Source organism: Labeo rohita, chromosome 4, assembly GCF_022985175.1.
Source record: "Labeo rohita strain BAU-BD-2019 chromosome 4, IGBB_LRoh.1.0, whole genome shotgun sequence".
Classification (NCBI taxonomy): Eukaryota; Metazoa; Chordata; class Actinopteri; order Cypriniformes; family Cyprinidae; genus Labeo; species Labeo rohita.
Genome location: NC_066872.1, coordinates 41,751,887 through 41,768,232, shown reverse-complemented (window position 1 = coordinate 41,768,232; position 16,346 = coordinate 41,751,887). Strand labels below are relative to the sequence as shown.

At 33.0% G+C, this 16,346-nt stretch overlaps 1 protein-coding gene across 1 annotated transcript in view; it reads right to left on the bottom strand.

The window, feature by feature from the left end:
- The window catches only part of dock4b (dedicator of cytokinesis 4b), a 128,244-nt gene that overhangs the window by 24,280 nt on the left and 87,618 nt on the right, over positions 1 to 16,346 (bottom strand). The window contains 17 exon segments of the mRNA XM_051107299.1: positions 2,041 to 2,207; positions 4,967 to 5,108; positions 5,222 to 5,326; positions 5,530 to 5,616; positions 6,951 to 7,099; positions 7,181 to 7,274; positions 7,649 to 7,709; positions 8,834 to 8,929; positions 9,068 to 9,094; positions 10,669 to 10,754; positions 10,847 to 10,995; positions 11,082 to 11,140; positions 12,704 to 12,804; positions 12,892 to 12,967; positions 13,050 to 13,144; positions 13,228 to 13,326; positions 15,088 to 15,222. Of these exon segments, the coding sequence (XP_050963256.1) occupies positions 2,041 to 2,207; positions 4,967 to 5,108; positions 5,222 to 5,326; positions 5,530 to 5,616; positions 6,951 to 7,099; positions 7,181 to 7,274; positions 7,649 to 7,709; positions 8,834 to 8,929; positions 9,068 to 9,094; positions 10,669 to 10,754; positions 10,847 to 10,995; positions 11,082 to 11,140; positions 12,704 to 12,804; positions 12,892 to 12,967; positions 13,050 to 13,144; positions 13,228 to 13,326; positions 15,088 to 15,222 (1,728 nt within the window).

Genomic DNA, 16,346 nt, shown 5'->3' with positions numbered 1-16,346 from the left:
TTGATCGAGTCTCAATGAATACAAACTGAAGCATTCTGATTTGTTCAAATACTGATTCAACAATACGTCTGCTGTCTGTTTATCACACAAACCTAACAAATCACTTCAAAAGACTTTGAATGTAGTTATATAAAATATGAGAGAAAACCCGAGCTCCATAAACACAGGCCACCAAATGCTAGAATTGAAAGAATGAATACACAGGAAAAGAGTGAAATGCAGGGGATGAGGAAAAAGGCATCAAAAAAAAAAAAAAAAAATCACACATTATTTACTCACCCGCATTACTTTTTTCTACCGCCTACACATTTGGAAGACTTTACTGGTTAGTTTTGGCCCATATATTTGCAATGAACATGGTCATGGCTTCAAGCACCAAAATGTACGTATAGGCACTATAAAACCAGTTCATATGACTTATGCACTAAATCATAAAGCCTAATTAGGCATACGACAGTTTTCTTAAAGGGATAGTTCACCCAAAAATACGGTCTCAACATGTCAAGCGCTCAGGACAGTAGGACATAGCGGTGAATCAGAGGTAAAAAATTATATAAATACTGTTCAGTTTCTCGCACAAACCGATCGTTTCCTGTCTTAGGACATCAGTGTATCGTCACGAGTCGCAGGGTTTAATTTGGTTTTGTTTATGTATTTTTTTTTACTCTCAAAGATTTGGGAGCTATTGACTGCCATTATATAACTGACTGCAACGGATTGAGTTAAAAACCTTCGTTTGTGTTCTGCTGAAGAAACAAAGTCACCTACATCTTGGATGCCCTGGGGGTAAGCAGATAAACATCACATTTTCATTTTTGGGTGAACTACCCCTTTAAGAAACCGAATCATTAGGATTCTGCCAGATTTACTGAATAGAAACAGTTGTTAATCACCGAAAAACACTGAAATTAGCCATGTCACATTTGTGAGCAAATCATTCAACATTTTTTTAATGCTTAGAAAGTTCATTTTGGGACAAAGCAACTGCTAAGTAAATAATGTACATTTAATAAATCATTGATTTAGCACATAAAACAGGTCTCAATTAGTAAGAACTGTTCTGATTCGCTCAAATGCTGATTCAACAGTATGTTTGCTGCAGTTAAAAGCAAACTAGACGTCTGTTTATCACACAAACCTATCATATCACTTCAGAAGACTAGGAATATAGTCATATGAAACATGAATCATACAACAACAAAAAAGAAAAATCATACGACAGCTTTTTTAAGAAACGGAATCATTAGGATTCTGCCAGATTTACTGAATGGAAACAGTTGTTAGTCATTAAATGATACTGAAATTAGCTGTCAGATTTGTGACCAAATCTTTCAGTATTTTCATCCTTTGAAAGTTGTATTCATTTTGGGATAAAGCATCAGCTCAATAAATAGTGTAAATCTGGAAGAATCATTGAGCGAGTCTCAATGAATACAAACTGGAGCATTCTGATTCGTTCAACTACTGATTCAACAATACGTTTGCTGTCTGTTTCTCACACAAACCTAACAAATCACTTCAGAAGACTTGGAATATAGTTATATAAACAACTTTCATGGAACATTAATTAGGGTTGCAACGATAAGTCGATGCATCACAATTGAGATTTTCGAAATGCATCGCGATTCTCTCCAAGATCAATTCTGAGTTTAATTTTTAACAGCAGATGGCGCTCTAATTTGGTTTTAAACGCACAAGTTCAAGTGTGTAAGGAACTGGAAGCAAGCAGAGTAAGGCTGTTTCCAAAGCAAGCAGAGCCATCTGCTGCTTAAAACTAAGCTCAAAATCAGTTCGAGATTGAATTGCAATGCATTTGGAAAGTCTCTATCATTTCTCGATTCGCGATGCATTGTTTAATGGTGGTTTTGCATCTTATTTTGAAGCTTGAAAGCTTCAGTCTCTATAACAGAAACTGCATGGAAAACAGCAGGCGGCACATTCTCCGAAACATCTCATGATATAAAGGTGAATAAATGATGACACAACTTCAATTTCTGGCCAAACAATGAATTTAAGAGTACACTGCAGCCACCAGCTCACCTTAAACTCGTTTTCTTTGTCTTTGGTGCCTTTGTGAAACGGCCGGTCGTAGCGAAACCTCCAAATGTGGTTGACTTTATAGAAGCTCTTGATGTTGTCGGGGACGCCGTCGCGCTGCAGGACGTCCTGGCTGTCTGGGATTGGTGTGACGGCATAGATCTGCAGATCTGCATGAAGGTTCGTCAAGGAACACGCAATATATAGCATCTATAACTTTACAAAAGTAAGAATTCAATAACAGATTTCGCTTTGGTATCCCAGTCCAAATGCAGACAGTACAGTTGGAAATCATCCTCCGCAAATGTTTAAATAACCAACATCTTGTGGCTCACAGACGTGAGGTCTCATCAGCACATAAATATGAATCGAGCAGGGCAGACGTCCAGGAAGGCCAATGATTAATCGCCGGCTTGGATAACAAAACTCCGTGCTCGTGTAGTTTGACCGGCCCTGTCTGCTCTAATTGTGCTGAAGAGGACGTCACATATTCACCGAGCGCCCGGCCTCCAGGTACACGTCTCATCAATTGAACAAACGCTCTCCTGCGACCCACTGTCTCCACGCCTGATGTGCGTTCTGAGAGGGAGGGGATTGATTTTCAGCCACATGGTTGTGTATTTAAAGCTGGGCTGCTCTGGCCTTGTGCTCGTTCTGAAAAACCTTGCTGTGGTACGGCCTTCGCACATCTCACAAGGCGCTGACACTATATAGAGCGTACAGAAAATCAGGTTTGTGTATAGAAAAGTGGCTTCTGGGATATTATGCTAATTTATATAAAGTATGGTGTCACATTTACATCCACAACAAATGGAAGAATTCTGCTATAAACTGCTTAAATCAGCAGGATTCTGACAGATTTACTGAATGGAAACATTTGTGTTGCATCTTAAAGTTTACCACTTTGGGGTTTAGTTAAGACGGCTTAACAAATCTATCTAAATCATGTTAGCAATATGCTGATCATGCTAACAACATGTTAATCATACTAGAAACTTGCTAGGTATGCTAGAATTGTGCTAACAACTTTCTAGTAACATGCTTATCATGCTAACAACATGCTAGTAATAGGCTAATCATGTTAGAATTACGCTAGAATCATGCTACCGACATGCTAATCATGCTACAGTCATGCTAGTAACTTGCTATTGATGCTAAAACATGCTCATTATTCTAGGATCATGCTAGCAAAATGCTAGTAACTTGCTAATCATGTTAGCAACATGCTGGTGACATTGTAATCATGCTAACAACATGCTAGCAACATCTTAGTAACTTGGTAATCATGTTAGCAACATGCTAGTAATATGCTGATCATGCTAACAACAAGCTAATCATGTTAGAATCATGCTAAGTATGCTAGAATCTTGCTAGCAACTTGGTAGTAACATGCTAATGATGCTAACAACATGCTAGTAACGTTTATCATGCTAACAACATGCCAGTAATAGGCTAATCATGTTAGAATCATGATAGCAACATGCTAATCATGCTAGAGTCATGCTAACAAAATGCTAGTAACTTGCTAATCATATTAGCAACATGCTGGTGACATTGTAATCATGCTAACAACATGCTAGCAACATCTTAGTAACTTGGTAATCATGTTAGCAACATGCTAGTAACATGTTGATAATGCTAACAACAAGCTAATCATGTTAGAATCATGCTAAGTATGCTAGAATCTTGCTAGCAACTTGCTAATCATGCTAACAACATGCTAGTAACGTTTATCATGCTAACAACATGCCAGTAATAGGCTAATCATGTTAGAATCATGATAGCAACATGCTAGTAACTTGTTAATCATGTTAGCAACATGCTGGTAACATTCTAATCATGCTAACAACATGCTAGCAACATCTTAGTAGCTTGGTAATCATGCTAACAACATAGTAATCATGCTTGAATAATGTTACCAACATGCTAGTAACATGCTAATCATGTTATAAACATGTTAATTATGCTAGAATCATGCTAGCAACATGTTAGTAACTTGCTAATCATGCTGGAATCATGCTGCTAGCAACATGCTAGTAACATGTTAATCATGTTAGAAAATGCTAATCATGCTAGAATCATGTTAGCAACATACTAGTTACTTGCTAATCATGTTAGAATCATGCTAGCAACATGTTAGTAACTTGCTTAACATGCTGGATTCATGCTAACAACATGCTAGTAACTTGTTAATCATGCTAGAATCATGCTAGCAACATGTTAGTAACATAAGATGCTAATCATGCTAGAATCATGATAATCATGTTAGAATCATGCTAGCAAGATGCTATTAACATGCTAATCAGGCTAACAATATGCTAGTAATTTGCTAATCATTTTATAAACATGCTAGCAACATGTTAATCATGGTAGAAACATGTTAGTAACTTGTTAATCATAATAGCAACATGCTAAATCAGGCTAACAACATGCTAATTCATGTTACGTCATGCAAACGACATGTTAATTCACATCAAAGCATGCTAGCAACGTGGTTAAGCTATGCTAAATCATAATAGCAGCATGGTTAAACCATCCCAAATCATGGAAGCAACATGCTGATTCGTGCTAGAAACATGCGTGTGTATCTATCTATCTTTAAACTTCAAACTGAAAACTTTCAAACTTCAAGCTTTCAGAACTTTTTCTACTTTCTGACTTTCTCAAGGCAACTTTGAAGTTCGTTTTCGAACTTTACTCATCTAGGTTAAAATGTGTAACTTTACGTATGAGCACTAGTACACATGCATTTGTGCTGCTTTTTGTAAAATTGGTCAGTTAGGGTGAACTCACATGAGTGAAAGGAACTAGGACAATGCGAGAGAACAACTCTTCAAAAAAATAAATGTGCAAGTATCAGACTCTCTGGTGTACAAGTGTGTGTGTGTGTGTGTGTGTTCGGGAAAGAGAAGAGACGTCTGGAGGATACACTGGGCTTCAGCCTGGTAGATGGTCTGGTCAGGCTGGTTGGCGTGTTGCATTGCGATGGCATGAGGGAACTCATTGAGCATGCGCTGCTGGAACGCCTCCAGACGCTCGTAGTCATGACCACGGCACACAAACTCCTTATTCTGTACGACACACACACGTATACACACGTTCTGGTTAATACTGACACCAAGTGGACTTCAGAGATACTGACGGTGACATCTGGTATGCTGCAGGATGTCAGGATGACACTTACACGTAGAAAGAAGGGGAATTTCTTGCCGTAGAAGCCCACTCGGAAGAACTCTGGCTCCAGACGCTGTTGGTCCATTATTTTATCATAAAACGAAGCTTCCATCATCTGTGATTTGCAGAAAACACAATGAATATGAACTGTTTTTCAGTTAAAGGAGCCATATTGTACACATTTGAGGGTTTATATACACATTGTACACATTAGTGGTTGATATATACTGTAAATGAGACTGTTTTCCATGATATGATTCTGTTAAGAACTGGCTAAATGCAAACAACTGTCATATTGCATTAAGAGTTTGAACTCACCCTCATTTTGCTGAGGTTTCTGTAATCGTAGTAGGATTCGTACTGGTCTGCTAACTCTCTGCACAGGATGATGCCGTTCTCCCAGCACTAAAAGGGTAGAAAGAGGGATTTTAATACACATGCAGTTTCATAACTCACCAGTAGGAGCCACTAGAGCACCATTAAACTTTGAGAAACAGGATATACAGGATTTAAAGAGATCAAAGGCAAAGACGGCATTTGGAAATTTGTTGGCTATTCTTACTTCAATATATGGCCCATGTCAAAATAAAATAAAAAATAAAATAAAATAAATTATTTTGCAACACTGCTAAAAACTGCTACATATTTTATTTAAATGATTGCAATTAAAAATATAAATTAATATAAATATTTTATAGCAATATATGAACTGCTTATTGTTATCTAAAATCATGGAAAAAAAAACAATAATGTAGTTCATATTTTTCTATAAAATAAATATTTATATTAATTTATCTGGCCAATCTTCATGTTGAAAAAAAAAACCTGATACATATTTAGTTTTAATGATTAAAATAAAAAATATAAATTAATATAAATATTTTTGTAGCAAAATATTAACCGTTACCTAAACTTATCTAAAATCTTGGGAAAATAATAAAACAAAACAAAATAAAATAAATAAAATGCAGTTTTTTATTTTCCTATAAAATATATATTTATAACAATTTATCTTGGCAATATTGATGTTGGGAAAAAACTGCTACATGTTTTGTTTTGAATGATTGAAATTAAAAATATAAATTAATATTTTTTGCAGCAAAATATAAATAGCTTTATCATCTGAAATCTTGGAAAAATAAAATAAAATAAAATAAAATGCAGTTTATTATTTTCCGACAAAATATATATTTATAATAATTTATCTTGTCAATCTTTACATGGAAAAAAATGCTACATACTTTGTTTTAATGATTGAAATTAAAAATATAAATTAATATAAATATTTTTGTAGCAAAAAATAATAATATAAAATATAATAAAATCTTGAGTTGAAAACATACCAAAAATGAACTTGTATTGTACTAATAAATGTCATGATGTGATGTTTTCCTGTACTCGCTTATGCTTTTAACTGCAATATTTTATATTGTCTTTAAAAGTCGAATATCCACATATTGTCTTATTATGAGGAAGTGTTTCATTGCTTCCTAAACCCACCAGCACAACAGATGTGTCCAATCATGAGGAGATCAGACAACAAACGCACTGATTTTTATTCTCATAAAGTGATTAGGTGATTGAGGTTACTGATTATGTAAATGCCATTTGGTCCTGAAGGACAGCTACTCGAAATACAATCACCCACTGATCATTTAATAGCGGTCTGAGAGGACCCACGTGACAACAAACGACAGAAACGTGACACAAAAATGGGAAAGATGTACGAAAACTCAAACCTTTCCACGATCAAAGTTCTGGATGATGGTGAGGTGCAGATACTCCTTCCTCTGCCACTCGCTCTGCATGGGGTAACTCAGAAACTCCCGCAAAGGTCTCTCAGACCACTCCAGCAGCTCGTCGTACAGCAGAAGTGTGTACGAGGCCTCTGCACACATAAAAACGTCATCACAATATATCTGTTAACCGTATCTTCAAACTACGCCTGCTTCATGTCAGGCTTGAGTACCTGTGTAATTCTGTGCTTTTAGGTGCAGGTCATACAGCTTGTGAATGTAGCGGATGTACATTTCCTCTTTATTCAGCTCTGTTTTGTAGAAGTTCTGTGGAAAAGAAACAAAGAGCGACGGAGTGTGAATATGAAGTGCTTTAAGTGCTTTTTTCACCGGTTGCAATGGACGAATTCATATGGATAAACCAAGGAGACTTGTAGAAGAAGTGCAGAACGCAGGAAATTGCTCTAGAATAAAGCCTTCAGCAGTGAAAGACTGTGGTATTTCCTCCGTGAATTAAAGCGTCTAAATCACTTCCTGTGTTAACACTCTAGTCTTGAACTAAACACTAAACTGACACCATTCACAAACACTTAATTGAAAAGACACAACGAGAAAAAAAACACACCAGCTTGTCCAAACTGGCAGGTACAGAGTGAATAAAACTGACAAATAATGGCACAAAAAGGATTAAATAAACGTACCAGCAGACTGACTGTACAGCCAATCTTTTTTCCATCCACTTCTCCCAATTTCATACAGTCTCTGTAAAACAGAAATGAACAACAATGAAGAATGTGTATTTATTTAATACATTTTAACCTTAGGTTAGGTCAATATAACCATTTTTCCCCCCTAAAAATTTTGTTTTGCTAGCTTTTTTGTTTGTTTTGTTTTGTTTTTCCAAAAAATACTATAATATTGCATTGGGGAGTAAATATATTACAAGCAATAAAAAGCATTTCAATGCTCAGCAATATTCAAAATTTGGGGGATTTTTTTTGTCTTCTATGCTAAGCAAGCATTTTTTATTATCTATTATAGTTTTTAATGTATTGATGTAATTACTTTTTTGAATTTTAATTTTTTATGTATTTCAATTTAATGTAGCATTTATTTGTATTTTCAGTTCCATCCCAGTGTTTTTTTTTTTTTTTTTTTTTTTTTTTTTTTTTTTTTACATATTATAATTGTTCATTTTAGATTTTTGTATAGTTTTACTTTTTCTATAAATTTAGTGCATTATTATTATTATTATTTAGTCATTTATTTATATATACAAACTAAGGGTCAAGATTTTTAATATTTTGGAATAGTTCAGCATGTTTTTATGTAGTATTTATTTGTATTATTTTCAGTTTCATTGCAGTTTCCTTTTTTTACATACTATAATTGTTAATTTCAGTTTAGTTTTAATTTTTTCTAATTTTGTATAGTTTTAGTTTTCCTATAAATTGAGTGTATTATTATTATTATTTAGTAATTTATTTATATATATACACAAACTGAGGGTCAAAAGTTTGGAATAATTAAGATTTTTAATATTTTGGAATAGTTTTTATGTAGTATTTATTAGTTATTATTGTTTCGCAGTTTCCTTTTTTTTCATACTATTATTAATAATTTCAGTTCAGTTTCAATTTTCAATTGTTTTGGTTTTTGTATATATTTAGTAACATTTTTTGGTTTCTTGCTTTTTAATTTTTTGGTTTCACTTTTGTTCAATTTAATCTATCTTCCATAAATAAAGGCATTACTTTCTTTCATAAAAATAAATAAATAAATAAATAAATAAATACTGACCCCAAACCTTAGAACACTTTTTTTCAAAAAGGCTGCTTGTACCATTTTAAATGATAAGTATTTGGTATCTTGTATTTATATTTGACCTGTAATCCAGCAGTCGCTCCATCAGCCGTGTGACCGTGGCTATGAGGGATATCCCGCTTTCTCTCCACGTCTCTCTCTCGATCTTCTTCAACAGACTGACAAGAGAAACAAGCACAGCAGAGAACAAGTCACACTCCTGTCCTCCATATGACCCATCATGCCCTGCACGCTCACACACAGACACACACAAACACACACCTGTCCAGCAGAACAGTGATTAGTGATGATCTTACCTAGGATACGGACCGAACAGAGGAATTCTAGTCCAGAGCAGCATAAACAAAACAAATTCATATTAATAGATTAAATGTCAACAACAGCCACTCAAACTCAGTTAGTACAGTTAGTCTGGTTAGTAGAAAGAAAGCAGAAAAATTAAGTGAGATGCATTAAAAATAAAATCAGCTGCCACGACAATAGCCTAAAATCAATCAAAATAGCATCAATTTAAATTAACATTTAATTTATATATATCTTGCTGTAGAGTGTATGAAAATGGGCCTCAACAAAGACACTTCATGGTAAAAAAAAAAAAAAGAAACATTTATTATGAAACAGACTTTAGCTGTAAAACAGCTAATACATATTTATTATATATTATAAATATTTATTCATTTACTATATATTTATAAATAGCATTTATATTATATTATATTATATTATATTATATTATATTATATTATATTATATTATATTATATTATATTATATTATATTGTATTGTATTGACCAGCTGAGGCAAAAATATTTTTTTTACAAATGTATTATATTATATTTATTATTAAATTATATTATATTGTATTATTATATTATATCATATTAGCTGAGGCAAAAATTATTAAATAGTAATAATTAATAATATATACACTTTTTAGATTGAAATATTTAATTTATTTTCAAAAGTTATTCTGATTTATATATATAAATATATATATATATATATATATGTGTGTGTATATATATATATATATATATATAACCTATTAGGCCTAGTGTATATGCATTTATTTATTTATTTATTTATTTATTTATTTATATAAAAACAACCTAAAACAGCTTCAAGAAAAAAAAAACATTTTTATAAATTTATTCTGATTATTACTATTCATGTTGTATGTAAACCTACTGTAAAGGCAATGAATTCACATCAGGTCTACTGATGTGTTATGCATTATTCTGTACATATTTATTAATTTAATAATTTATTTATTTTATAAAAAACCTTAAAAAAAAGAAAAGATTTGACTTTTACATGAGCTACCATATGGTAAAAGAGAAAGTCACATACAGATATGTCTGTTTTCTTAGTATATTTTTACACTAAATATCAGCATATGTTTCATGCATTTATTAAAGACTGGAAAATTGCATAATTGTTACTTTAAACACCAATACAAAAAAGCACCAAACCTGTCCTTTTAACCACTTTTAACATAATCCAGAATCAAATCTGATCTCATAAAAAGTTAAAAATGTGCAGAAATTGAAATTCCGATGGGAAGGAAACACTTTTTCACAGCACTGACACACACAGTCACACACACACAAACACACTATTACTTACCTCTCACTGCCTTATGCCAATCTAACCCAGAGTTGCCAAGTCCATTAATTATCCACAGAATTGAGATACTTTTACACTGTTGCAACAGGTTATTTTTTAAGGTTGCTGGTTAAAGCGATCTCCGTCCCGCAGAAAAAAATGTGACTGGGGTAATTTTGTTTTGCAGACCTGGCAACCCTGTTGCTCTCTAAACCAAATTCACCCCACTTAGGATTCGCAGTATGTGTTTGTGTAGCTGTTTATCTGTTTGTGTTTGTGTCCTCTCACTCACATGCTGTTGAAGAGCTCTCTGTACGTTTCGTCTCCTTTCCCCTCTGACATGAGGCTGTCCAGCTTGTCGATAAGTTTTGCCTCCACCTATTACACATAATAAAAAAATATGGCATTATATGCGCTATAATCATACAGCTGCATGTCCCATTGGTGACCAGAAGGGGGCGCTGTGTGACCTGTTTGAAGTTGCCGCTCCGGCGCTGCTCCCAGTCCATCATGTCGTGAAAGATGGGGATCATCACGTTCCTCAGGTCCGGCTGAGGCACCAGCGTCACCTCCAGGAACGGGCCAATCATCGCCGGGATGAAGTTCAGCTTGTGCTCTCCTGCACGACAACATGGAGACATTCATCTCTTATGTAAGTAAGACTTGAGGAGGAGTGAAGTTTTTGGATATTAGGTAACATCTTACCTAAATTCTGCCACATGCTAAAGATCTCACATCCCATCATGACGCGCATGTCTCCGTACCTGAACACAAAATACTGTTGAAATACATCCTCCTGAGCCAGTTTAGTTGCTTAAAATATGATTGAGCCAGTTGAGGCTAACTTTCTGAAGAATGTAAACACTCAAGATATCCAAAATAGAAATATTTCTTATTATCAAGGTCGAAAACGGTTAACATTTTTATATTTCAAATAAACGCTTTTCTTTGAGCTTTCTATTCATTAAAGAATCTCGTTTCCACAAATACATAAAGCAGTTTTCAGATGCTGAACTGGATATTTCAACTGTTTTCAACACTGGTAATAATCAGAAATGTTTTTTGAGCAGCAAATCAGCATATCAGAATCATTTCTAAAGGATCACTGAAGACTAGAGTAATGATGCTAAAATTTCATCACAGGAATAAATTATACTTTAATCGAAAACAGTTATTTTAAATGTTAATAATATTTCACAATATTACTGTTTTTTAACTCAGTGTATATATAAATGAATTACCAAAAATCTTTAAATACACAGAAATACTAAAATTACACTGAATGTAGGAAAAAAATTAAAATGAACATGCTTTGAATCACAGGAACAAATTATATCTGAAAATATATTCTAATCGAAAACTTTTTTTAAATTGTAATTTCACAATATTGATTTAATTTAATTTAATTTAATTTTTTATAAAAATTGCAGCCTTGGTGAGCATAGGACATTTTTCCAAAATATTAAAAACCATAATTATTCCAAACTTTTGATTCTGAGTGTATATATTAATTAATAAAAAAACAAAAAACACATTCTGCTTTGAATCACTGGAATAAATTATATTTTAAAATATATTCTAATCGAAAACTTATTTCAAATTGTAATATTTCACAATATTGATTCAATTTAATTTAATTTAATTTTTTTTTTTTTTATAAAAACTGCAGCTTTGGTGAGCATAGGACTTTTTTTCAAAAATATTAAAAATCATAATTATTCCAAACTTTTGATTCTGAGTGTAATATTATATTATTAAAATATTATTAAATTGTAATAATATTTCACAATATTATTGTTATGTTTTTTTATAACAATTGCAGCCTTGGTGAGCATAAAACTTCTTTCCAAAATATTACAAATCTTAATCATTTCAAACTTTTGATCCAAAGTGTATATATTAATAAATTATGGGGGAAAAATTAAATACACAGAAAAACTAAATCTAAAAAAAAAAAAAAATCAGCTTTGAATCACAGAAATAAATTATATTTTAAAATACATACTAATTGAAAACAGCCATTTTACTTTGGAATAATATTTCACAATATTACTGTTTTTGCTGTATTTTTTTATAACAAAATGCAGCCTTGGTGAGCATAAGACCTCTTTCCAAAATATAAAAAATAAAAATAAAACCAAACTAAAATGAACAATTACAGCATGTTTGAAAAAAACAGAATTGGAGTGCAACTATTACAAATAAAAACTACATTACAATTCTAAACTATAATTGTCTTATTAATTCAGGCATATTTTATTTAACATCTTGCTTTTGGTATACTATAAAGTAAGAAAGTTTGAATTCGGAAGACTTGCAGGACTCACTTTTCCAGTATTTTCTTCCTCTTTGATGCAGAGAAGGTCTCGAGCTGAAGGCAGGGCTGATTGATGAATATAACAGACAGACAGAAGTAGGAATCCCACACCTACATGAGATCAGAGAGTTTAGAGGCTGCGCCACAGAGAAAACGAACAGATCGACTCATGTTTCACTGCTGAATTCAAATACAAACCTTATAGTCAAACTTGTCACTGAGAAAGTTTTTCCTTAAAGCGTCTGACAGGTAGAGCACCGTGGTGATGATGATGCTGTAAATCAAACAAGTCATGATCACAATTCATACTCTGAAAACCACATCACGTAAAACTGCAGGGGAATAAAGTCTCTCACTTGTTAGTGACGAGCCGCATGACCGTCCAGTCTTTGGGGAACATCTCTGGTCTTATCAGGATCCGAAACACAGTGAAGATATGCAGGAGAAAGTCCTGAAAGAGTGGAAGAGAGGACGTTTGACGTTTCTCAGCGCGTATAATGAACTGATGTCAGATAAAGTGGATGAACGCCTCACCCGCAGGTCGTCTTTACTGGTGAACCTCTGCAAGAGTTGCTGGTAGTGTCTGTCCTTCATATGCCTCAACAGAGCCAAAAGACACGACACAAAATCAGCCTGAAACAAACACACATTCAACATATGACATACAGATCTTGACACAAATTTTACAGAAGAATCAAATCTGTGATGTGATTTTGAAACACTTTAGCTGCATTTTGAAAAAGTCTTGAATAAATACAGAAAAAATGGATAAAATCGGAATAATTTTCAATGATTTTAAAACTTTCTATATTTAATATATTACATTTCTATTTAAGTGCATTTTAAAAATGTTTGGATATATGCATAAATAATGGATCCAAATGGAATAGTTAAATTAATTAAAATAATTGTAACTAATTTAAACCCTTTCATCAAGACATAATATTAAACAAACAAATATTTTTAATTATTTTTTTTTTATTCTAATCGAAAACCGTTCTTTTGTTGTAATAAAAATTAATAATATTGCACAGTATTAATGTTTTTACTGTTTTTATTTATTGATTAAAAAAAATGCAGCCTTTGTGAGCATAAGACTTCTTTAAAAATTATTATACATGTCATTATTCCAAACTTTTGATCTTCAGTATATATATATAAATCAATTACAAAAAAAAAACGAAATACACAGAAAAACTAAAACTGCAATGAAACTAGATGGAAAAAAAATTTAAATAAACATATTCAGCGTTGAATCATCGCTTTGAATAAATGTATTAATAAATAAATAAATAATTTAATATTTTAATTATATCCGAATTTACATTACATTACATTTCTAGTACAAAATAATGCATCTTATTATTGTTCAGGACAGTATAAACTAAACTAAACTAAAAAAAAAATGAATTAAATTAAATTAAATCAAATTAAATTAAATTATTTTTTTTGATCTTTCTTAGTAAAAAGTAAAAATTTCTTACCTACAACAAAAACTATCAGTAAAATGTAATAATAAATAATAATTAAAAAAAAAATATATATATATATATATATATATCAATAAGTAAAATAAATAGTAAATATATAAATGCAAACTATGCAACTATTATGACCAAAATGGTGAAAAAGTGTGAAAAAACATACACAGAGCTAAACTGGAACTATAATATTACCACAATACAAATATTTTTACCTATAATAAAGCATATTCAAGTACGCAAATGTCCAAAAATCAAACTATAACATCCACCAAAAACGTGAACATTGCCTTTCATATTTCATCTGCATTTTTTCAAACAAATCAAAAATAAAATAACATTAAATTAAATTGAAACGTACTGACTGCAACCTTTTGAACAGCAATGCAGATACATGTATATACATTTATTTAAATATTTAAAAATATTTTTATATTCAGCAGATTTCTGCATATATTTCTGTATATATCCCACAGTCGGTACAAAAACATCTTAAAGTTAGCAGATTTCATGCAGCTCTAGCTATATATATATATATCATATAAACTCACAACACCTGCCTCCACAAGAAAGAAAAAAAGACACTGCAGAATATTTCATTCCCAAACTGAACCGCCCCATAAAACCCCTGATAGATCTCAGTCTATGCTGAATATGGATGAATAAATTGGAGTTGAAATGAGGTATGACGAGGTCTGCATTCACAAAAACCTTCGGGCGCTGGGGAACACGTCACATCCAGCAGGAACGCTGCCAGAATTCACCTGCTGCTTGTGTGAAGAGACTTTGATGTGTAAAGCGCTTTGACTGCTGGGCTGTAATTACCTCGCCCTCAGGGCCTGTTTCTTTTTTAGCACGTTTCACTTTTTAAAATTCTCTCATCTTTACTTTTTGTAAAGCTTGCTTCTCTTACCGTAACGTCTTGGACTTGGGGCCGTAGCGTAGGCCCCGCTTGTTGCGGCCGGTTAGCGATTTCCAATATGGTTCGTAGCAAGACGCCCAAAACACTCTCCACGATCAGAGCCACCTCTTCAGATACTACTGGCTCCTGCACACACACACACATATATACATGTTTGTCCTTTCAAGAGGTTAGCAGTGATTTTATGCACACACTGTCTGACAGGGCGCTAATGGCAAAAAGGGTGAGATAGCCATGAAAGGTTCAGCTGTCATTTCAGTTTACGCAAGTGCAGGAAGAAACCAGGGCTTCAGATGCACATCGGTCCTTCTCTGCGTGCGCCATTTCACTTCAAGGTCAGAGAGGATGTCTACATTTAGAGCAGCGTCAGCATTTTTCAAGACAAGTTTCCTGTGGTCTTCTTCAAAGCAGAAGTCAACATGAATTGGGGATGTGCAAAAACACTAATTCGACAAAGCTTCTGGCTTGCATGAATGATAAGTAGGTCTTCAGGAAGCCTTGCATAATTATGCGGATTTAGGGTCACGTTGTGACAAACGTGTTTCATACTTTTGGCAATGGCAGGTATTTGACAAATAAATAAGCTGAATAATCTTTTACCACACACAACTTTCATAAGAAATGGAGACCTATGGATTATGCAAAATGACTGGAAGATAGCCAAAAGCGGTGCATTTAAAGACCCAACTTCTTGTTTTTTAAACTTTTGTGTTATGAGTGTGCTAAAACTCTGCTTTAACTGCCTTCAGATATATAAAACAAAATGAAGAGCATATTGCGCATCCAGCATATTAAAACACATGAAATAAACACTTACTGTATTTTAATTATGATCACAATTTTAACTTCTCTCGATTTTTTTTTAAGCATAATCATCTGCAACTTTATGGAAGCCTGTTTCCGTCAATTAAAAAAATTGAAAAGGTTTAATTTGAGTTTGTATCTCACAATTCTGACTTTCTCTCAGAACTCAAATTGCAGAAAATGAAGATGCATGATACAAAATAAAAAAGTCCAAATTTTGAGTTCACGTCACGCAATTCTGAGAAAAAGTCAGAATTGCGAGTTTATGTCATGCAATTTCACGGAAAAAGTCGGAACTGTGAGTTCATGTCATGCAATTCCCAAAAAAAGTCAGAATTGCGAGCGCATGTCACGCAATTCTGAGAAAAAGTCAAAATTGTAAGTTTGTCACGCAATTTCGAGAAAAAAAGGCAGAATTGTGAGTTCATGTCATGCAATTCAGAGAA